Source organism: Plutella xylostella, chromosome 3, assembly GCF_932276165.1.
Source record: "Plutella xylostella chromosome 3, ilPluXylo3.1, whole genome shotgun sequence".
NCBI lineage: Eukaryota > Metazoa > Arthropoda > Insecta > Lepidoptera > Plutellidae > Plutella > Plutella xylostella.
The window spans coordinates 8217615-8242699 of record NC_063983.1 but is presented as its reverse complement, the minus strand read 5'-3'; the positions used below and the strand labels follow the sequence as shown (position 1 = coordinate 8242699).

The following is a 25085-nucleotide window of genomic DNA, read 5'->3' as shown; positions in this document are numbered from 1 at the left end:
TATGTATAAATACCTACCTATATGTATAGGTACATACCTTCCATAACTTTCTGAAAAGTCAGGAATAATAAGGAAGTACTTAAGTCTTATGTATACTTATACCTTTCTTTTTAGTATATCTATTACCTAGAAATCTATGCATTATAAATTTATAGATTCAAATATTTCTCTACTGATATACTCATCAGTAGCTTATGGGTCACAGTTGGTTTTCTCTCCACCATGCGATAATAAACACATCTCACAATGTTTAACTAGGTTTCAGATAGGCTCAGACTACATAATAGACGCATTTTTCCTGAAATAAAAATGACATATTATGTATCTAGCCTATCTGAAACCTAGTCATTTCTGCATGGTGATATTACAACTGAGGGGCGCGGGCGACTCACTCTATTTATATAGGCACCCGCACCTTGCAAACTAAAGGTGGAGAGAAAAATTGACTTTATTTAACTGTCACTGTGACCCTTATGATGCCGAACACGGAGAAAGTCGAAACGCCATATCTCCAATGTTTAACTAGGTTTCAGATAGGCTAGATACATAATATGTCATTTTTATTTCAGGAAAAATGCGTCTATTCTGTCGCTGCACTATAACGTAGTGTTTTTTTCCTCAGTGGCTGCATTCATCGAACTAAGTTGTACAACAATATGAGTTATATGTGTGCAGCGCCACATGCAAGGAACATAAGTAGGTACTTCTCTTAAGTATGTTTGTTTATCTCAGATACTAGATTCTAAACGGTTCATCAGCAGTGTTGTCCTGCCTATAATAGACCAATACGTCGGGTCGCATACAGAAAATAAATCGGGTCGGGACAATCGACTGTTGATGAACCGTTCAGAATTAGTATCTGAGATAAAAAAAACAGACTATAATGAAAAGGTCACATTAGTTAGTTTGACAACCGAGTTAGATAATAGCCCGGCTGTATCGGAGTCTCAGACCAACTACAAACTACTGAAACTACCACTACTGATCGGAGTGGAGGCGCTATCCCATTATACCCCTATTCTTTTACGACCCCAGAACACAGACTAAATAGAGATACTGCCCCAGAATAATAATCTTATGGGGAAGACAACCACAGTAACTACGTATTATTCTGTGATTTTAACAAAACCTACACGTTCCGGTGTTTGCAATGCATTGTACGTGAACATTAAACTTTGAATAAATATTACAGTGAAATGAAACGTGAAGCCATGTATTCCATTTCACTCAAATAAATAATCTGAACATAACTACTAAATCACTCAAATGGTTCTTCTTATCCGTAATTCATATTTGAAATTTTTAATGATATCTGTTTATATTGATATAAATTAATAAAAGTACTGTCAAATCAATAAATAAAAATAAAAAAACGGCGTTATATATTGTAATTGTTAAACTTGGAACGTTAACTCCCCGCGCTTCACTCGCCATTGGAAAAAAATTGATTTGATTGTAAAAATTGTCACTTGTTCTTAATTTTTGTCCTAAATTTGGTGTGAGAATAATTTGAATGAGTTCACTTAAAATACCCTGATAATGTGATTTACTTATGTTATTCGAGTTAGTTCATATCATTTCTTTTAACTCGTTTTATTCTGGTGGAAAGTTCTTTCGTTTTAGTGAGAGTCGTTATTACAAAACATTTCACCATGACTTCAGCCCTGTACTTGGAGCATTACCTTGACAGTCTCCAGCACCTGCCGATAGAGCTGCAGCGGAACTTCAAACTGATGCGGGACCTGGACGACCGCGCGCACGGGCTCATGAGAACCATTGACCTTATGGCAGACGAATTGCTCCCGAATATTCCCAAAATGGATGAGGAAGAGAAGAAAGAGAAGGTAAATACGATCCAAGGTTTGTTCAACAAGGCCAAGGAGTATGGCGACGACAAAGTGCAACTCGCAATCCAGACTTATGAGTTAGTAGATAAACATATCCGTCGCCTTGACTCCGACCTTGCGCGGTTCGAGTCCGAGATACAGGAGAAAGTGATGAGTGCCCGCGCCGCCCAGCAGGCCGCCGCCGAGCAGGAGACGGCCAGCACCACTGTGAAGAAAGGCCGAAAGAGGCACAAAGGCAATGAAAAGTCAGCTGCTACAGCTAGCAAAAAGAAGAGAGCTGGTGCTTCCAGCGAGGATGACACTGTCACTACAGTAGTCAAGAAGAAGAAGACATCTCGCAAGGGAGCCAATTCAATAGCAAATGCAGTGATTGAGCAGGAGGAGAATGCTGATTTAGACTCTGTAGCGGGAATGGCCCACCCCAGTGACGTGCTAGATATGCCTGTGGACCCTAATGAGCCAACCTATTGCCTTTGCCATCAAGTGTCTTACGGTGAGATGATTGGGTGTGACAATCCTGACTGTCCTATAGAGTGGTTCCACTTTGCATGTGTTGACCTCAAAATTAAGCCAAAAGGCAAGTGGTACTGTCCCAAGTGTACGCAGGACAGAAAGAAGAAATGATCCGCACCTAAACCTGTACCCGTATTACGAAAAACCGCAGCATATTCTATTCGATAGTCTATTCGAAAGTGCTGTCAACCTGTCAACAACAAAATGGCGGTGTATAGATTTGCGAAAGTTTGACAGCTATCATTCCATAGGTCATTGTCAGAATAATATTATGTACTCTGTGGTCATTCTTTTCGAAACTCATTCGAAAGGTAAAAAGTGTTCGAAAGTGCTGTCAAGTTGACAATAGTCGCACTCGCATTCGATTCTATTCGTTAGCTCGAATTTTCATGATACGGGTACTGTTGTCAAAACAGAAAAGACTGTCAATAACTCAAAGAAGTGACTTATTAAATTACATAGTGTGTAACATATTTCACATAAAAAGTCCACTATTACAGCTTTTCACAATAACAGGTAATAAGCACTCCGTCTGTGGACTATTTATGTGAAACAAAATATAGCAAAAATTACAATACAATCCCCATTAATATGTTGATAAATTTGTAATTTCTGAAATGTAAAGATAAAAGATGACCAATTATATTTAAAATTATATTGAAATTGAGAAATACTGCAATAATGTAGGCAATTTAAGTAATATATAAAAAGTAACCTGTTTACTTATGTAGTATGCAGAATGTCTATATTATTAAAATGCTAGCCATGGAATAAGTTACACATAATATTACATATACTCTGGTCCTGAGTGGAAAACCTCTGAATTAACATACCCACTTATAGCTTTTTTATGAAATATATTGGGATTAAGTATAAATTAATATAAATATTTATTGTAATGAGTAAAATGACTCAAATGTAAAACTGTTACAAAGTTTTCATAATTCACTGTCCTTTGACAAATTCCCCCTACACAGTGAGACCCGGCTACTATTATAATACAAAGGTATTCCTCAATGGACCTCATGAAGTGTAGTGAGCTTAGTGACAAAATGAGAAAGAATATTATTTAAAAAAATGCTAATATATGAACTGTTAGATATAGTGTAAGTCACGTCTTATGATTTGTTTTGATGGAATTTGTTTATAAATGAAGTTTTATAATTATAATACAATGTAATAGTGGATTCATAAGAAATTTATTAAAATATTTCACCAATCTTAAGACATATTAAGGTGCCAACTGATGTTTCATGTTTCTTCAATGTAAACATGCTGTCGAACTTTCCATGTCAGCATACGCGGCGCGGGTCTATTATCGACGTCGATAAACTAACAGCGCCATATTTATAGCCAATCGACAGGCACTTTTCGGATTACCCTTAAACTCATACAAACAGCTTATTATTTTACTTTCCATGTAATAATGCTTATAATCAAGTCTATAATCATACTACTTTGGCCTGAATTAAACCAAAATAAAGATTGTTAAGTTAAAAAAATACAATTGAAAAAAAAAGTGTTTTTGATGGCAGTATGTTAAGTTACATTCATGAAAGCATAATAATTTACGGATAATTCTCAAATAATTTTAGTAAAAATTATTGTTAGTTCTAGAGTACCTAAGTACCGTGATTGTATGGCCAAATCATTGCATTGTGTGCAAGTACCTATGTTATAACTATTAGGTAAACTGAATTTATGTTAAAACATATAGGGTGACATTTTCATACTGATTAACTTTTCTTTTCAGAACCACTCTGAAATAGTAATTAATAAAAAGAACAGTCTACACCAAGGTTAAATACGTAAACATAATTATGTAATGTATGGAGCAGCTGTTTTTTTTCACCATTTCAGAGTTGGTTCCATATTAAAAGTTGTGCAGTATGTTATTGCCCTGCCAACGAGGGGCAGTTAACTGATATAATTCCACTCTATATGAAAAAACACTATGGACTAGTAGTAGATATAGTAAAACTCGCAAATAACACCAAACATTGGTGCTATAAACACATTTGAAAAACGTTATAAAGCATGTTATGAAGGAAAAAAATATCAAGACTGTTCAGAAATAATTATGTATTGTTATTTTTAATTTGGAGTTCACTATTAATATTTTATGCCGCTCAAATATGCAATAACAATTCTTTAACAGGATTGAAAAATACGTCGGGCACTAAGTACTTTAAATTTGTAAGTTCAGCTCAGTCTAATTGGAGTAAAATTTTAAAACTTGAAAATTTTAGGTGCCTTCCAGTGCCCGACTTACTTTTTCATCTGTATTACAGTGTATTTAATTTGGGAAGGCCTCTTGGAAGACGGCTTGTTAAAAAAGGGTAGCATCCACTTGAGAAACCTCTTCTGAGATGTCTTCCCAAACAAAATACACCATAGTGTATTCGTGAAAGATATGGAATGTTCTGCAATGTCAACAGAGAGATCATAAGCCCTACTAGAAATTTAAGACACCCCATGTAATTTCAGAGTTGTTATACCCCCAAGATTGTGTCTCCAATCTTGGGGGTATCCTGGTTTCTTATTTTTCTAGTTGGGCTTTAATTACTGAATTGTATATAGGTAAATTCACGAAATGGAAGATTGCCAGGAAAATTAGTCGTGTTTCCTTATTGAGCTGAGACTTACTAAAGCCAGATCCACATTTGTAGTATTCTCGTTTTTCTCAGTGTTCGCGTTTAAGGATCGCTAGTTTGGAGACAAATATTCTAATAAATATTGCGTAAATCAAGCAATCATGACCGAGTCTACGCGAAATGGCTACAAATGTGGACCCAGCTTTAGATGACATTCTGCTGTCTTGTAAATTTACCTATGTGGTTATGCATTTGCCTTTATTAAATGTATATTTAAATAGAAAACCAATCTATTAAGCGGATTAGCTTATGTAATATAAATGTTTAATAGTACTTAGTTTTAGAAATGTACCTACACGTAGAGCGACTAAGAAATATTTATATTTTATGTGCCTATAAAATTATGAAGTTTCAAGCGCTGCACAGGTAAACTTTGAAAATTATACCGCCTGAACGATTTTCTGTTATAAAAATAATTATGAATTAAGCCAATATTTAATTAAGTACACTAGAGAAAGTGTATTCAAATTAACCACCACGAAAATAAATTTAATAATTATGGAATGGACTTCCAAAATGCTTCCAGTAAATAAAAATGTATCTACTTACGTAGCCATCACAAGAAAGTGCCTCTGGTTTCGTACATACGCGGCCGAAAGTAAGATCACCTTAGATTAGTTGTTTTATAATTTTAAATGATTCAAAAATTATATATAGGTATCTTATAATTGTGTGAATTGTAATACCAATGTTAGAAATAAAATGGGCTTTTTAGTTTATAATTTTATGAAAGAATCATGAAATTTATGATTTAAATACCAACAATAATTTGTAGGTATGTTTTCATTACCAACTGTAATACATATTCACTAGACATAGTTATTACAATATTCGGTACATTTATACCGAATATTTAAGATGTAAAAGCAATAAGTTTTACCTATGAATAGGTAAATTATAGAAAACAGTTTCGTAGGTAATATAAGTATGGTTAATGTTACGATGGTACTTACTCAAAATATACCTCGGTACTTAAGTAAGTCAAATAATTTAAGACTAACTTTGGTACCTATGTATTGTATCAAATAGTAAATAATTACTGTTTTGTTATTGCAATTTTTATTAAATTTAAAAATAACTAAGATCAATATTTTTATTTTGCTCACTTAGTTTACCCTTTTTATTATTATCGTGTTTGTTACATATTAATTAATGCACTCACTTTGATTTATTATTACAGACATACATAATTACTTCCTTAAAACTTTTTATGTGTGATATAAAAAACCGACTTCAAAAAACCACTAAAATGTAAGAAATAATTTAAGGTTACTTTTGATTGAAAATTATTACAAATAAACTAAAAACTATTAAATAAAATAATAATTAAAAAAATTAAAAAACCGACTTCAAAAAACCACTAAAATGTAAGAAATAATTTAAGGCTTACACAAATTCTACTCGTATGAGACAGTACAAATATACCTAAGCAGGAACTGTTCTTTTTTGAAGTTGGTGCCATATTTCTTCAGATTACTTTGTCACCGCACCAACATCAAAAAAGAACAGTTCCTGCTTAGGTATATTTGTACTGTCTCATACGAGTAGAATTTGTGTAAGCCTTAAATTATTTCTTACATTTTAGTGGTTTTTTGAAGTCGGTTTTTTAATTTTTTTAATTATTATTTTATTTAATAGTTTTTAGTTTATTTGTAATAATTTTCAATCAAAAGTAAGGTGCAAATGATACCAAAAAGTCCTACTAATCAATACGAATCATTCAAGCCTAAACACGAAGTAGTTGCTATATACCGTTGAGGAGTTCCCCTGACTGCCTTCCGTTTCCATCATCAGATCAGCTCAAGGTCACCATCATATTTTTTTGTTATAAGAACTATATTTACGTTCTTAATTTCATTAGAATCGGTTAATATGTGCCCAAAATGGAAATTCATACCCTGTTTTTACCCCTTTACCCACCCTTGGGGGTGAGATAAAATTCTGAAAAAAAAATGGGACCACCTGGGAGCTCAACCCAATACAACAAAAAAAGAATTTTCAAAATCGGTTCATAAACGGCGGAGTAATCGGTGAACATACATAAAAAAATATATAAAAAAAAAAAAAAAAAAAAGATCCCGACGAATTGAGAACCTCCTCCTTTTTTTGAAGTCGGTTAAAAACAAAGTTCGTGCAATAATCACATTCAACGTTTTTGTTCGAAATTTAAAGGTAATGTAGGTATGAAATTACCGGGAGAAAAAAGTAGTGTTTTCTTGGAAGAGGGACCTTGAACCTAAACCAGTATTGGTGAAATTATGGTGGGAAGTGCGTTTGCTGAGAACTTGCTGTGCCCTTATTGCATCAGAATATGATGTTGATTTGCAGCGTTTTGCATCATTGCACTCGTTTAGTGTTAGTTTGGGCGGGAAAAATAAGTTTGACAAACATTAATGAAACACAGAACACAGATAACCGATGCCGATGTACTCACAAACAAAAAACAGTACCTATCTGAGGTACCTAGTACCCATTTAATAGAATGTGTAGTATACGTTGTGCACGGTTAGGTCTATTTCATGTCTATTTATAGGTAAGTACTTATATGTGGTTTGATTGATAACGCGTTTCATACGGCTATGTCCCAGGCGGAGGGTTGCAATCACGAAGCAGCCAGCCCACCGACCGCGCGCTGCAGTCAATCAAAGACATCTCGCGAGAATAGTTGCCTGTCCGTAAAAAAGAAAAAGAAATTGGCGGTAAAATTTTAGAACAGTTTGTTTATGAAAGTTTTAATTTAAAATTATTTAGTTTCTTTTGTTTTTGTTCCGTATTCGTTTGTAGTAAATACTTAAACGGAAAATGACTACGCTCCTGAGGAAAATGTGGAAAACTCACTCCAAACACAAGAGTAAGTTGAAGTTAATTTTAAATTAATAGGTACTTAAGTACCTATTTATAACTAAATACTACCATAATTCTCTATAAATTAGTAGGTAATATTTTAAGTAAAATGTAGCATAAAGTCAACCTTTACAAACTTGTGCATAGGTATAAAAGACTACTACGATTCACTGAAGATGACCGTAAAACTCAGTCGAAAATTTACAATGCTCGTTAGAATAATAAATATTGGATGTTTCCGACCACGATCTATGTTGCAGCAAAGAAACGACCCGAGTACAGCTTAGGTAGATAGAAGCGGTCAGCTATATTGAAGGCGCGGTACACAACAATCAATTAAGTAAATAAAGAAATGTCACATGAAATATCTTGCTCTTCCATTGTAGCAGTAAGTAGGTAAGGTACATAGTACCTACCCTACCTCCTATTGTTGACTGTACCTTTAGTCTATGTCTATGACCTAACTATTTACTTAGTTAAGTAACTATATATTTATGGTGGACGGTGGTAAGATTTAAATTTATGGGTCATATAAATGTTGTTGTAGGTAGATCTAAATATCTAGGTACCTACTACTAGTACTACTTAACTAAAAAGCGGCTATTATTTAGGTAGGTACCTATTTGTGGATTGATCGAGTCAGTCTTCAGTCTCATAACGGTTGGATTTACAGTTTGCGCACAATTTAAATTTTGAATGCTACTGCTATTCAGTTTCTAACACCTATTTTATAAAATACAAAATTGTGAAAATTTACATCATCGCAAGATAATTATATCCGCCAAAAAAAGTTTGAAAAGTTTTGCTCTACTCCTAGAAAATTCCCGCCTTAAACTTTTACGTCTTAATTAAGTAAACGTTCTCAAGTTGGCAGCGCTGTATCGCGGAAAGCGCCTCGCTGCGTTCTGAAATAGACGTCTGAATCCAGCTCGGCTGCAGTTTTCTCTCTAATTACTACGGAATTAGGAGCTCTCGCCAGCAGATCCGGATCAGACTACGATAAAAAACCCACCAGCTCGAGTTTCTGAACTTGTCAACCCGTTGTATCGCTTCCATCGGCCATTTTCCGCTAAGTTGTAGGTAGACGTAGTTTTTGCGGCGGCTAGCGAATGCAGCTTAGGAATGTTAACGCAGTGCGAATAACGATGTGTCGGGACGGCTTACGGAGCTTTCATTTGACCCACATGTATGAGCGAACTTGTTCCTTGCTGATCTGATGAAAGTTTCTATAAGTACTCAACGTGGAAAAGCTTAAGTTTTCTTAAGGGTTTCCTTTCATTGTAGATGAAGTATGATCAGCACAACTTGAGCCATCCCTTTTTCTAAATTCGTACACACACATATTACACAGTCATAGCTGCTACAGTACCTCTAGGTAGGTACCTGAAGATAGATAGAGATGTACAATTTATTTGTATACTTAAGTACCAAGAAAAATTGTCCTCTCCGATCTCTTCCAAACAACCTATGGCACACATAGGTATTTATAGTGGAGGTAGTTATTAAAAACTTCGATTATAAATTCATTGACGCCACAGTTAAGGCAGCTGTTGGGTATATTGTTTAACCCCTGAATTAAACAATAAGTTAACCAGTCTATTGACAAAACAACGTAGATAGCCATAGACACAAATTTATAGATTGTTAGATTGCAAACATAACTGACGCAACAGTACCAGCGCTAACTAACATACGTGCACAATATTTGCAAACAAGTGTCTTTTATCTCGCGAATAGTGGCATTTGCGTAGCTATTTCCCGACATTCGCCTTTATCTAGGCCAGACAGTGCGTATGATAGTCCATCTGGGGCAAGAGTTAATATTAGGCGTAGTATCTGAAGATAAGGCGAGACCAGGGCAGCAAAGGTCTGAGAAGATGAGACGGGGTGGTACCGACACGGGAGCGAAATGGCTTATCAGTTGTGGACGAAATGTGTCAATGATTTTGGGTCATGTTGGGAGTTCAAGTTAGTCTATTTCGGGGTTTGTTTATTTACATATTGCGTAGTTCAGCTTAATTGAGTCCCGTGAAATCAGATACAATTAAAAATATATTGTGTCTCGCTTGTGGAGTTAGCGCTCGTAGAAAGGGTTAATTAAATTATTTGGGTATCAATGGAGACGTGGACACTGACGGTAGGACTGGTCCACCGATTTAAAGTCGCTCAGCGAGCTATGGAGAGAGCTATGCTTGGGGTTTCTCTGATGGATCGTATCAGAAATGAGGTTATCCGTCAGAGGACTAAGGTTACCGACATAGCTGTCAAAATATGCAAGCTGAAGTGGCAGTGGGCTGGTCATATCTGCCGAAGAACCGATAACCGTTGGGGTAGACGAGTTCTCGAGTGGAGACCACGAACAGGCAAACGCAGCGTGGGACGCCCTCCTGCCCGCTGGACTGACGACCTTAGGCGGGTGGCGGGTAGTGGTTGGATGAGGAAGGCCGAGGACCGAGTGTTGTGGCGCTCCTTGGGAGAGGCCTATGTCCAGCAATGGATGACTATTGGCTGATGATTATATATTTTTTACAACTTTCCACACAACCAATCAGGTATAAAACGTAGATTTGCACGATAGTTAAAGTTATTTCAAATTAAACGTTGCATCAGATAACCACCCTATTAGCTCGTGATTATAATTGGATATAAACGAGATAAACTTAACATCATTATAAAACTGGTGAAAGGGTGTCGGGTCAATTTGTCAACTATCATTGACTAGATCAAGTATACATTAACTCCGCTTACATTAGAGCTAGTTTGGTGGCGCCACTTAGTTAAATACATTAAACCTATAAGTACATAGTGGCCTACCATGCAACTCGTAGATAAATGATTAATAGTTCTACAGGGAAATCTATCAGAATTTGTACCAAGTATTTTTCAGCTGAAAAACAGATTTTTTTAAATTACGTAATATCAGTATATACCTACTTACTATAAGCTACAATTGTCAAAAGACCAATGTTAGATTTTTAAATAGAAATCTGAGGTATGACTAGGTATACCTAGGCTACATTTAGTCAGCTAAACGTATCAAACCATTTGCAAGACTGGTCTAGGAACAGCTATGTATAATGGCGGTCCCTAATAACACGGTGCAGGGTCTAGAAAATTGCCGATTATTCATGTTTCATGTAGGTACCTGCTAGCACTCGCTCGATTATCACTGTGGCGACACCAAGTAGTCTTAGATCTGGGTATCAAATAATCAAACTATATTTTATATCCGCTGATCAGGAGTCAGCAGGAGGTCCTGTATATGTACCTATGTATACACAATGTGTGATCTATATTATACATAGCTGTTCCCGCGCGCTTCGCTTCGCCTTAAAAAGTTTTCCCGCGGGAATTCCGGGATAAAAAGTAGCCTATGTTCTTTCTCAGGGTCTAGACTATCTGCATACAAAATTTCATTCAAATCCGTTCAGTAGTTTTGGCGTGAAAGAGTAACAGACAGACAGACAGACAGACAGACACAGTTACTTTCGCATTTATAATATTAAGTTAGGAGGATTAGGATAGTAGAGCTTTCGTAAATTATAACTATAACCGATCCAGTGTCAAATCAAAAACTTATTTATCTTTCAAGGGTTTAAAAGTGAAACAGACTGAAAAATAGTTTGCTGATTCCAAACATGTTAATTTATAAAAATAATACAATAAATGCGTACAAACAATCAAAACAAACGGATACACTGTTGTATAAAGTACCGGTAAAAGGCTAATAATGAATAATTTACAATTATCTCAGTAATGAATGGAGGAAAAAAGTATTTATCAGAGCGGTTGTTACCCCGCCGCCGCCGCTACGATCAGGGGAGAGCGGGCGCGGATTGAAGTTTGATTGATGACCATTGGCCATGTGGTACCGGCTGGTACCGACATTTACATCTGAGGAATATTGAGTGTTCCTAGTTGGTAGTATATTATATACCTATACTTATCAGACTGTCCGTAGATATTTACTGAGGTAGGTAATGTTTGAGGCAAAGAAAACTTACCCTCACAGGTAGCATTGTCACTTGTCACTCTGAGGGTCAGGTTTTATTTGTAGGTACGAAGTAGGTCATAGGTCGATACTTACTTACCATAGTGGGTATTTTTCAGAGAAAACATTAAAGCTGAAGTTTACGATGCGCGTGCGCTTGTCATGGATATAATAAAATACCACTAATTCCATAGTGCTTTTTCTCTGTGACGAAAAACGGGTGGCTTGCTTGGGAGTCACCTCTGACTATAATTAATGACCTATAATATAATTAATAATATTTCTTATTGGTACTGAAGCCACAAACAAAATAATAATCAACATAAATTTCATAATGCTTATAAGTTTTTTCAACTAAACATTAAAGCCAGTTCGTAGAACTTGCAACAGTGAGCTTATTGAAATATTATCACTATTTTTATTATGTAGGTCAGTGATTAAAGAGGTTTTTAAACTTAAGTAAGTCATATTGTGCGATGCTACGATGCTAGCTACATTGTAAAATACTTTAGTAGGTAGGTACTTACTTACACTTACATATATTATCGGGTTCGGGAGGTTCTCTCGTTTGTACTTATTTGGGTGGTGCCAGAATTCCCATGGGAATACTATCTTCGGAGCTCGCGGGCAACTGCTTGTCCTCAATATTTGTGTCATTATCATCATTATCAGCCAATAATCATCCACTGCTGGACATAGGCCTCTACTCCCCGGGAGCGCCACAACACTTCGTCCTCGGCCTTATCCAGCCACTACCAACTACCTGCTTAAAGTCGTCGGTGCAGCGGGCAGTAATATTTTTGTTTACCTATAACCTAAACTTTTTGCCTTTACATCCACCAATCTCCCTCCCCAGAGCTATGCGAAGAGTGGGCGCTGGCAGAGCACGAGGGGGAGGGCTGGTGGCGCGAGTCGGGCGCGGCGGCGCGCTCCGAGGTGCGCTACGCGGGCGCCGTGCCCGTGGGCCGCGCCGCCTCCGCGCCCGCCACCGCCGCCGCCGTGCGCGCCGCACGGGTCAACGCTAAATGTGAGTGGCTGTCTTTTGTTTCTTTGCGTCTGTCTTTTGTTTCTTAAACATGTAAGTAGTTAGCTGTCTTTTGTTTTTACATGCGTCTTTTGTTTCTAAAGACGCCCTGCAGAACGCTAAAATGTAGTAATAGTAATATATTTATTGCAACTATGTAAGTTTTACATTGGTCTTAATATTATGTACACATGGTCCTTAACATAGTGCCCATAGCATAGCAAGTTGAATTCTTATATCTAGGTAATAATATTCTAAGTACAAAGTAACAAATTTTTAGGTATTTGCTTACATAATAAAGATATAAAATCTATATAAAATTTTAACATTCGTAATATTACAATCTTTAACATGAAGTAAGTAATAATAGAATCAATAAACAATTTTTTCATAATAAAGATATAGGTATTTATAGTTAGTTATTTAAATTTTCAAGTAGGTATTCATTTACTGAGTAATAGCATTTCTGTGTTAGTAGAGTTTTTAATTTGGAAGTGAATTTACTATAGTTTAATTCAGATTTAATGAAGGTTGGAAGTTTATTATAGATTTTGATGCATTTAAAATATGGGCTATTGTTAAAAATTTGCATATTAGATTGTGGCACTGATAGTTGATTTTTGTTCCTAGTGTTAATTTTATGGACTTCGTTTACCTGTTTGAATAACTGCATATTGTTCCTTACAAACTTGGCTATTTCGAAGATATATAATGAGGGTAGTGAAAGTATTTTATGTTTGATGAAAAATGGTTTACAGCTAGTTGTGTTTTGAAGATTTGCTATGATCCGGAGACATCTTTTTTGTAGAACAAATAGGTCATGTACGTCTACACTATCACCCCATAGAATGACGCCATAACTTAACCATGCATTTGCATATGCATGTAGGAATTAGATAAGATGGTAGTATTTAATCCACATTTATTTACACGGTTAAAATAAAATCAAAGAAATATCGACATCCTCTTTTCGTCTTTACCTCTTTTTCTCTCTCTGTTATTCGTCGTCATGGTTACATCCTTCATCTTGCGTTCTGTTCCACTCCCACACTCGGCCATCCTGCATACATGCTGCCCTCAGCATGTGCATTTAAAAACAACTTAAACGATATTTACACCTTAACTAATAATAATAATAATAAACAAATACGGCATTACAACTTAAAACACACACATTCGTCATCGTTCGTTCATCATCTATTTTATCTTTCTTTCCCCCAGTATCACTTCCTTTCTTTTCTTCTTTCTTGTCTTCTTGCGTTTCATCTTCTTTTCCCTCTTTCTTTTCATCTTTTTTATCTCGTGTATCGCTTCTCTTCTTATCTTTCTTCTCTCATGTGTCACTCGCCTTCTTACCCTTCTTCGCCTCGTTCCCACTTGATTTCTTAACTTTAACATCATCCTCGTTATATCTCTCGTAATCTTCATGTCATCGTCGTTTTTTACAATCCGTATCTGGGAATACACATCGTCTCCAATTAGGTTATCGTCACTTCCGTTATCAATAAACTTACTTACAGAGTTTTCGCAGATGTCCATCCGTTTCTCCCTTACATTCTGTAAATCTTGTTTGTTTACAACGTCTTGACAGTTGCTCTTTGACATTGACACTTTTTGATTTTCACTCAGTTCTTCTTCGCATGATTCGTATCTATGGCTGTCTTTTTCTTCATGCTCATCGTCTGTGGCTGCCTTCTCTATCCTGATTGACATTACCGACATCTTTTGATTTCCGTTTCCGCTGCTCTCTCGTGAGCCCGTCATGAAGTCCGTCGTAGCGCTGCCATCGCCTGTTCCCACCGTGAACATCGTTCGTCTTGAATCCGTATTGAAGTTAGCGATGCCACCCGTAGCGCTTTCATCGGTTGTTTCTGTTGATGTTGATGCCTGACCTTGAACTTGTCCTCCTTCAGGGCATGCGGTTGAGATATGCCCAAATTCGTTACATCGGAAACACTTCGCACCTATCTGCTTTTTTGGACAGTTCACTGAGACATGGTTGGAATCTTCACAGCTAAAGCATCGTTTATTAGTGTGCGCCGTCGATACCCTCATAGACGCATAATGCTGACTCTCGCCCTTCGTCTTTTCCTTCACAATTTCATAAATTCTTAGTTGCTCTTTCAACTCTGAATATGACGTGGCACTGTGTAACATCACTTTGTTTAGCTCATGGTCCACTATACCGTCCACTATATATTTGATGGTAACATAATCATCCATCTTCCCTCGTTTACCCAACTCTTTCATAATATAAAAATATTCCAAGCAACTTTCATCAGGCTTCTTCTTTCTGCTGCTCATCATCTCGTTAATGGTCTTAGAGTCTACAGCATCTTAAAGGGTCTTTCCGATCGAAGCCAGAGTGCCGCCGTACCCGTCAGTGACCTGCGCCCCACGATCAGCCGCTGCAACTCTGTCCACCCGAAGATCTCGGCGTTGTCATCGACTTCTTGCGCCCACCGTGCTGCGGAATCGGTCTGGTCCTGCCCACTGAATTTGCGTACCATTTCCTCCGTGTATATCAGCGGTCGTGATGTTCCACTTCTCTCCGCGCCTTCCTCCGTCGTCGTCGTCCTGGGCATCTTCCTATCGTCTTCGTTACGTCTTTTCGTCTTAGGTTGGTAGATGCTCAGACCCGAAGTCGTCGTTGAAGCGAAGAAAAATTTTATTGAAAATTTTTCGCTGTCATTCGTGTTATTTTCAAAAATGGCCTCCTGCCGCTTGCCGTTCTGTCTTCTTCATCGTCTTTTTTGCGCCGTCATCTCCGATATTTCTTATATTTATTATCCCAACGAGCCCCCAATTTGTAGGAATTAGATAAGATGGTAGTATTTAATCCACATTTATTTACACGGTTAAAATAAAATCAAAGAAATATCGACATCGTCTTTTCGTCTTTACGTCTTTTTCTCTCTCTGTTATTCGTCGTCATGGTTACATCCTTCATCTTGCGTTCTGTTCCACTCCCACATGCATAGTATGCTGTGAGAGCAGTGTTTATGTTGGTGTTAACTTTTAGTATACCTAGGGAATAGATGAATTGGGACTTGGGACAATTTGCTTTTAATTATTTGTACGTGACATTTCCAGTTTAAATGAGTATCTAAATGTATGCCTAATAACTTAAATGTGTTGACTTTCTCTATATTATTTATTTAAACACTTTATTGTATACAATATACATAGGTATAACAGTAAAAAAAAAATGGAGAGAATTAAACTAGACTAGTATACAAGGGCGGACTTATCGCCTCAACGCGATCTCTTCCAGTCAACCCTGGAGGTAAGGACACAAGTGGCTAAACTCTTAATAACTAAATTTATTGTTGTATACAAAAGTATCTAACAAAACCAATTTTCTAATATTTACACATAAAGTAGGTACATATTTTAGAATCATATATACAAATTATCTATAATAAATATATATTTACACAATTAATAATATATATTATAAATAGATATATACTAAAATAAATAAATTTATACTAACTACCTACCTATAAATTTCTACCAACCTAAGGTCGTGAAATAATATCTTTTCAAATTATTTTTAAATGCGTTAGGTGATGATGATAATCTTACATCCATAGGCAATGCATTCCATAGATTCACCGCTTTAATCGCGAATGAATCTCTGTAGGTGGCACTATTATGTGACGGTACACTCAGCATCTTATTCTCCTGTGATCGCAAAGCACGGCCGTGGGAGCACAAGTAGGTGAACTTGCACCGTAAGTAGTGGGGAGCAGAAGGATTATTGAGGACATTGTAGTTTAGGATTATTGAGGATATATTAGTTAGTTGGGCAGTTCTTCTTTTTAACCTACATAATGGATAAAAAATTATCCCGCATTTGAAAAAAATAACTTTAGCTTTTTGGTGAACTCTTATAATTTTTATGATAGCTACATTTCTATTCTATCGAAAAAGGTGGTTGGCCGCGAAGTTTAAGTATTTTTTCAATATTTTCAGAACATAATACGTGGATAAGGCAAAGAAAATTACACCTTCGTCACAGAATCTTTTATTTTATTTTAACGAAATAGTCTTCGTCGATTAAAATGAAACTTTTTTGATATGTTAATAAACAAAATACCATTTTAGAAAAAATATGAAAGAATGGATTTTTAGTAATAACAAAATATTTATTAAGTAGTTATTACCACTCTGTCACAATTTCAGCTAAAATGAAGCTTGTTTTCGCTATAAATATTTTTTCGCTACTAATTACAGTAAAAAATTAACAGCATAGACGTTAACATCAATGACTAAATTTAATATGATTTTTCCAAAGTTGCACTATTTATAACATAACATATAAACGACCAAAAATAAGTTGACTACCAGGAGACACCAATCGTTACAGAGTGGTAAACGATGTGACATAGTTGTTATTCTATTAAATATGCGGCAGCGTTTTGGAATAAAACAGTTTTATTTAAAAATAATAATTTAGTAACTTACATATAAATCATTATGGTTTCAAGTTAGTCAAAAAATTTACTGGAGATATCTTTATTATTTGTATAACTAATGAAATCACACTTGAGAACCTCTGGAGAGTGAAATATCCGTATTTCAGGAACTTAAAGGACAAATTTGTTCCAACTACATAAAATAATGTTTATCTGCACAATTAATATTTTCGGCAACCTAAAATTTAAGTAACATAATGAAAATTACGTAATTTGTTAAAGTTTTAATCAGCCATATTTCGAAAATACAGCAGTGGCTCTTAGAACTTGAAAAAAATACTCTTTCCTTTTTTAATTACCTTAGAAGCTGGAAGGACTTTAATGTTATCATCAAACATCCGATAAATCATTCTCCACCATATTAAACAGTCTACCACATTCATCGTCTGTTCTTGAGAACAATAGCACGAAATTAGCTTTTTCACTAACGAAACTTTTTATTAATGAAGCGCAAGTGTATTGGACGTTCCTTTCGCTTCGTACTTTAACCAAAACGTGTAGTTTCTCTTCAATTTTTCTTTGATGAATATTCTCAGGTTGGAGTGTTTGGTAAGAATGTGACAGATTTGTCGTGTGACAGAGGGGTAAAATGTGTTGCAAAGTCGATTAGCATTTAAACAGTAATATAAAGTGTAATATTCACATGTTGATTTCAAAGTAATTGTTATTACCAATGAGTAAATAACAAAATAATAATTTCATTGTATTTTATTTTAACAATTACCTACGTGACGAAGCTGTCGCCGAATAAACACACGCACCTCCTGTCACACTTTGCGGGTGGCCGATACGCGGTGTCTGGATCTCAAAGGGGAAATCTTACCAAGGGGAAAAGGAGACCTTAAACTCAGATCGATGGCAATAAGGACGAGTGGCTCAAACAAATATTTTAAATGGCAACCTACGTGACAGAATGTTACTACTAAAACATTAGGTAGTAAGAGACAAATTTTCAACAATTTTTTTAAATATTTCAGAAATCATTTAAAAATATATATTTTGTTTTACTAAATAGGTAATATCTTCTGGAGTTTAAATAATTTTTTATATTTTATGTTGTCATATATATTTTTTGTAACATTATCGAATATGCGCAGGATGAAGTGGCGGGAGACAGCCAAGATTCGTATGAAATACTCCTCTGTCACGCGGATTTACCACTCTGTAACGTAATTTTAAATACAAAAATATAAATTTATATTTTTGTAAACGTGCACAGCCGTTGTGTTTTTAGTACAATGCACGCTGAAATATAAATAAATAAATAAATATTTGTAAAACTCATGATTTTTTCTTCACAACTGATGGAGACTAATTTATGTAGGTTAAAAAGAAGAACTGCCCAGTTGCAGATCTATAGGAGCTTTTTGGTATGGCCTAAATTGGATCATTTTTGTTTTTAGGATGTTAATTTCCAGGTTGTGACAGTCTAGCCAATTTTTAGTTTGGTGAAAAATGTCTTTTAATTGTTTGTTGCAGTCATCTTCTGTGGAACTTTGGAGTAGTATTGATATATCGTCAGCAAAAAGTATATTATGGGTTTTAATATGGTTAGGTACTTAGGTCATTTATGTAAACAAGAAAGAGAATGCATCCTAGGAAACTTCCTTGTGGTATTGAACAGTTGGTTATGCCGGTAGTAGATTTTATTGTTTTTATTCGTTGGGCGTGGAGGTCGGTATGTTGTATCTGAACGTATTGTTGTCGGTTTTTGAGATAGGAACGGAACCAGTCGTGGGCTATTCCACGCACTCCTGAATCGTATAATTTACTAAGTAGTATTTTGTGTGACACCTTATCATATGCTTTAGATAGATCTAGCAAAAGTCCTATGGCATATTTCTTTTCATTCAAGTAGTTGTATATTTCTTGCATGTATTTATACACAGCTAGTGTAGTTGAATGTCGTTTTCTAAACCCGTGTTGATTTTTATGAAGAAGATTATTTTTTTTCAGGAAGGTATTTAGTTTATTAGTCATGGCTTTTTCATAAATTTTTGATATGACTGAGAGAAGTGCAATGGGCCTGAATTTATCCGGGTCTGTATCTTTTCTCCTTTTGTTTTTAGGTATTGGTATGATCTTAGCAATTTTTAATTTTTCAGGGAAAATTCCTTCTTTAAATGATTGGTTTATTAACCGTGTAAGGGGGTATTTCAGAATATCAGCGCAGCTTTTAAGAAGTGTGGACGGAATTTCGTCATCACCAGATGTGTTTTTATTACCTAGGCTGTTTATTATTTTGAGAATCTCTGTTTCGGTAACTGGGTGCAAGAACATGGAGTGGAGTGAAGATGGAGCAGCGCGCGGGGGCACGGGGGCGCGCGGGGAGGCAGGCGAGTGCGGGGGTGCAGGCGAGCCCGCCGCCGCCGCCGGGCTCGGGGCCTCTCCCACAGACATAAAGTATTTGTTAAAACAGTTGGACACTAATTCTGGAGATTCAGTTACTTTATCGTTTACTTTAAGTTTCATATTGTTTACAGTAAATCCGGTTTGAGATTTTGATGAAGTGACTCGTTTAATTATTTTCCACATAGTTTTTGTTTTATTTTTTGATTCGTCGAATTCTTTTGCATGATACATTTTTTTTGAGGATATGATGCATCTTTTTAATGTTTTATTGTATTGTTTATAAAAGTCTTTTAAAATTGTATTATTATTACAGCTGTTGATATGGCTCCTTAATAAGTAAGTAAGTAGGTAGTTAGTAAGTAAGTAGGTGCCTTTTGTTTTTATAATACGTCTGTCTTTTGTTTCTTATGTCGCGCTGGAGAACGCTACAAAATGTGAGTAAGTAGCGGCAGCCTTTTGTTTCATTGCCTCCGTCTTTAGATTCTTACATCGACGGTATATGGGTCTCCCACTACGGTCGGGCGGGGCTGGCGGCGCGAGTCGGGGGCGGCGGCGCGCTCCGAGGTGCGCTACGCGGGCGCCGTGCCCGTGGGCCGCGCCGCCTCCGCGCCCGCCACCGCCGCCGCCGTGCGCGCCGCACGGGTCAACGCTAAATGTGAGTGGCTGTCTTTTTTGTTTCTACATGCGTCTTTTGTTTCTTAAGACGCGCTGCAGAACAATACATGTGCTGTCTTTTGTTTCTATGTGTCTGCCTTTTGTTTCTTAAGACGCGCTCGAGAACGCTACATGTAAGTAACTAGAAGCTGTCTTGTGTTACTTCCATCTTTAGATTCTCATAAGGACGGTATATGGGTCTCCCACTAGGTCGGGCGGGGCTGGCGGCGCGGGTCGGGGGGGCGGCGCGCTCCGAGGTGCGCTACGCGGGCGCCGTGCCCGTGGGCCGGGCCGCCTCCGCGCCCGCCACCGCCGCCGCCGTGCGCGCCGCACGGGTCAACGCTAAATGTGAGTGGCTGTCTTTTGTTTCTTTGCTGCTGTCATTTGTTTCTTTAAAATGGGCTGCATAAATGCGTCTGTCTTTTGTTTCTTATGACGCGATGAAGAATGCGCTACATGTAAGTAGCTGTCTTTTGTTTTTACATGCGTCTTTTGTTTCCTAAGACGCGCTGTAGCATGCGCTACATGTAAGTAGTGAGCTGTCTTTTCTTACTATGCTTCTAACTGTCTTTTGTTTCTTAAGAAGCGCTGGTGAACGCGTTATTTAAGTAAGTAGCTGTTGTCTTTTGTTTCATTGCTTCCGTATTTAGATCCTTATGACGCCGGTACATGGGTCTCCCACTACGGGCGGGCGGGGCTGGCGGCGCGGGTCGGGGGCGGCGGCGCGCTCCGAGGTGCGCTACGCGGGCGCCGTGCCCGTGGGCCGCGCCGCCTCCGCGCCCGCCACCGCCGCCGCCGTGCGCGCCGCACGGGTCAACGCTAAATGTCAGTGGCTGTCTTTTGTTTCTTTGCGTGTGTCTTTTGTTTCTTAAGACGCACTGCAGAATGCGCTAAGTACATGTAAGTAGTTGTCTTTAGTTTTTACATAAGTACGCTTTTGTTTCTTAAGGCGCTAAGTTTCTAGATGCAATCTTGCATTTCGGTGCTTCCGTCTTTAGAATCTTACGACAACGGTCGGTATAATAATGTGAGTGTTTGCTACGGTCTTTCGTTTCCTCTGTAGTGGCGATGAGGGCTTTTGGACTCTGGGCAGCCTGCGTTCGGAGAGTTAAGAGTTTCGGATAAACCTAGTGGCAACCCCTAGTCCAGCAGCTTAGTCAGGAGTTCACGCTAAGAAGAATGTATTAATCAGAATGTTAATTGGTAAACTACGTAGTAATGGTATTTCATGTAGAAACTTGCATGCTTCACTTTGCGGTGGTTTTTGTAAGCAGTTTGATTTATACCAACTGCCGTAACAACGCTCGCATTTTCTGTTTTGAAAAGGTTTATAAATTTTACGTTTACCAAATTATCTACTTACGTACTTAACCATTTACCTTGAGTTATATTATAATTTTATACTTTGCCTATTTAGGCCTATACTGCACATTTACCTTGATTTATATTCTAATGTGTTCTACCAGCATTAAATTACCAAGGAGCTTGTGGTTTAGCAAAGCACTATCTACATATAACGACCTAGGTAATAACCTAATAACTCAATGCCTAGGCATTGAATTCTAGGATTAGTAACCACTCGAGGTTTAGGGCTTTAAACTTACCTATGGTATTAAAGGATACTTAACTTACATAGGTACATTATTTTATTAGGTACTGTAGTATTAAATTAAATATGGGATTAAATACAATACAATCTAACCCGCACTAGGCCAGCGTGGTGGACGAGGCCTAAAACCCTTCATTCATTGGAGACCCGTGCCCCAGCAGTGGAGACATGATGGGTCATGATGATTATGAATCTAATATGATTTCTCTCCTCTATTCCAGCGTCCAACAAGAAGCTGCAGAAGGTGGAACTGGACATCAGTCCGAGGGGCGTCGTAGTGACGGACGCCGACACCCGCGACAACGTGCTCAGCGTCTCCATCTACCGGTGAGACCTTCAGGCACATACTAGAACCTCATCTTCCTTCCCTGCGACCCAGGATCTCGTTCTGACGTGCGAGTATGTAATGAGTAGCGGGGTGAAAGAGACAACGACACGGCTCACATGCTCTGTACTCCCAGGAGTACAGAGCATGTGAGCTACCAGTACCTTTATACGGATTCCAGATCTTAAGATCGATTCCATCTACCGGTGAGACCTTCAGAGACATTCTAGAATGTTCTCTTCCCTTTCCCAGGATCTCCTTCTGACGTGCCGAATGAAAGCGCGAGTATCCGGTGTAGTAGCGGGATGACGGAAATAACGACACGGCTCACGTGTTCTATACTCCTGGTATCTTAAGTCGGATTCCAGATCTTAAGATCGATTCCAGCGCCTAACAAGAAGCTGCAGAACGTGGAGCTTTTTAGTCTTCTTCTTATTTCTCATTCTTCTCCCCCCAGGATCTCATTCTGCTCAGCGGACGCGGCCAACGCTCGCGTGTTCGCGGTGGTGGAGGGGGGCGCGCGGGGGGACAGCCACACCGCCCATGTGTTCGTTTGCAGCCGCCGCCGCTACGCGCGTGCGCTTGCGCTGGCGCTGGCGCATGCGTTTAATGATGCTTATCAGGTGGGTTGTTTCCTTGTGAAGGACCTCGTCTATACACTTTCCTATTTCGACTCCTTTTTAGCTTTATCAGCCATCAATAAATGATGTCGGTTGTCGACATAAGTCTCTCATAAACAAGGAATGCTGTGCTCTGCCCTCTGCAAGTCACAGTTCCTTACAAATATGGCAGAAATTGTTAGAGGATGGCAGTCTGTGGCCGGTGGCAGAAGAAGGCCAGGGATTAATTCTTCATAAAAGCTGCATGGTAGTCAGCTGTGTTAGGCCTGTGTATGACAATTACTGTTCATTGTTTTAGACAACATCTTTAAATTAATGTCATTTTATTTACTTTCAGTCTTGGCAAGCAAGTCAGGCGAGCTCCCTATCTGGCTCCAAGCGTCTAGCACCCTGGGTGAGCATTTTATCAATTACTATCTACTGTTATCGCTAGCTTCGTTTCGCCCTTAAAAGTATTCCCGTGAGAATACCGCAATAAAAAGTAGCCTGTAATATGTTAATACTAGTTAATAGTTAGAGTGTCAGCTAACTCCATACCAAATTTCGTGAAACTCCATACCAATTGACGTGAAGAAGTAACAAACATACACACACACATATGTAGGTACTCACAAACTTTCGCATTTATAATATTAGTTGGATTACAACAGTATCATAGATCACCCTTGAAATAGATACCAGTGCACTACGTATCATTATAACGAGAAACCAACTATTTCATCATCTGTCCCAACAACCCATATCGGGTATATGGTTTATATTTACAGTAACTTTTAATTTCTATCCTGCGCTGACCTACCAGACTAATATCTAATACATTGGTGGTTCCAGGTTCGATTCCCCGACGACGACGAGGAGGAGGCGGACGAGGCGGCGGACACGGAGCAGTGGCAGGGGCTCGCGCCGCTCGTCACCTTCGCATAATTATATTGAATAGGTACTTTAAGATTAAGATATAATAAGTAACCCAGAGTAGTAGGTAGAGATGAGGAGTTGCTCTGAAAAGCTACGTAGCAGCTGTTTTAAGTTAAGTATAAAACTTATGAACGTTCCGTTCTTAGGTCTTTTTAGATTGCATTCGATAGGTTTCAGAGTTAGACTATGTAGATTTTTTACATTCTATTCATAATTATTATACAAGCTATTTAGGTACCTATACTGTTTTCATTTAGGTACTTTGTTCAGTAGTCCGTACATAAAATTTATGAAAGCTGGAAAGCCACCTAACTTTGTCGATTTGGAAAATGCCATAGTTATAAATTGCAATTGCAATGAGGGAATTATTGCTTCCAATTTAAATATTTTTCGAAAACACACAATACATAGTTAAGTATAAATGTAAAGTTTATTGAGGCTAATAATTCATTTACCCTTAAGGTATAATCTCTCTTTCTATGTTAAGTATAATAGATGTAAGTGGATAGGTGTGATTATGTATTAAGTTAATTTTAAGTCATGATAATGTAATGAATTTATCAAGTGCCATTTTTATATAAAAAATAAATAATTGACTGATTTGAAAAGTTGGTTCACGGGTGATAATTATATAAAATTAAAAAATTAACGTTAATTAAAACGGTGCTATAAAATTTAAAAATTAATTAACAGTAAATTTAAGGTATAAAAGGTGTTAAGTTTTTTAACATTAAACTGCTTGGGTATTCAAAAACTAGATTTTTATGGAATGGTGATAATTTGCTTCTTTATCACTAATTAAGCGTAGTAGCCTAAGTAGTACAAGTAAGTTGGTGAATAATTTGTTTTTTGCAGAATATCAAGCAAATGAAACATTAAGTAACTAAGTACTGGATGACTTAATTAGGTAGGTATCTTATAATTAGATACTGTTGCAACACTTGATCTTGTATTTTGTAAATAATAAAAATTATTATTGTATTTTTTCTTACATTTCCCACGAGCCCAATGAAGCAGAATAAAAGTAGTAAGTACTTAGTTACTAAATAAGGCAAAATTAACAAGAAATTAAATTGAATTTATAGTTATTGTACAAAAGTTTTCTATATTACAATATCGTTTTAGTAATATTGTTATATTGCTGTGTGTAAAATACACTAGAAAATAAATAATAATAAGACAGCAGGTATAGAAAAAGGCGGACATAGGTACTTATAAATTTCGGAATTACACTGTTACCAGCCTTACGTAAGTAT

At 37.2% G+C, this 25085-nt stretch overlaps 2 protein-coding genes across 2 annotated transcripts; both read left to right on the top strand.

Moving 5' to 3' along the window:
- Window positions 1-1421: 1421 nt before the first annotated feature.
- On the top strand, window positions 1422-3483 carry LOC119693547 (inhibitor of growth protein 5). Its single transcript, XM_048625182.1, has 2 exons — window positions 1422-2484; window positions 2762-3483. The coding sequence occupies exon 1, from the start codon at window positions 1653-1655 to the stop codon at window positions 2469-2471; it is 819 nt and encodes a 272-aa protein (XP_048481139.1). The 5' UTR covers window positions 1422-1652; the 3' UTR covers window positions 2472-2484; window positions 2762-3483.
- Window positions 3484-7530: 4047 nt separating this feature from the next.
- On the top strand, window positions 7531-24810 carry LOC119693548 (low density lipoprotein receptor adapter protein 1). The gene is made up of 6 exons (XM_048625196.1): window positions 7531-7865; window positions 12706-12876; window positions 22191-22296; window positions 22752-22917; window positions 23252-23308; window positions 23746-24810. The coding sequence occupies exons 1-6, from the start codon at window positions 7817-7819 to the stop codon at window positions 23836-23838; spliced, it is 642 nt and encodes a 213-aa protein (XP_048481153.1). The 5' UTR covers window positions 7531-7816; the 3' UTR covers window positions 23839-24810.
- The last annotated feature ends 275 nt before the right edge of the window (window positions 24811-25085 follow it).

Coding starts and splice junctions, on each gene's coding strand:
- LOC119693547 (XM_048625182.1), top strand. CDS start 1,653: ATGACTTCAGCCCTGTACTTGGAGCATTACCTTGACAGTCTCCAGCAC.
- LOC119693548 (XM_048625196.1), top strand. CDS start 7,817: ATGACTACGCTCCTGAGGAAAATGTGGAAAACTCACTCCAAACACAAG. Junction 12,877..22,190: donor CGCACGGGTCAACGCTAAAT/GTGAGTGGCTGT, acceptor CCTCTATTCCAG/CGTCCAACAAGAAGCTGCAG. Junction 22,297..22,751: donor CTCAGCGTCTCCATCTACCG/GTGAGACCTTCA, acceptor TTCTCCCCCCAG/GATCTCATTCTGCTCAGCGG.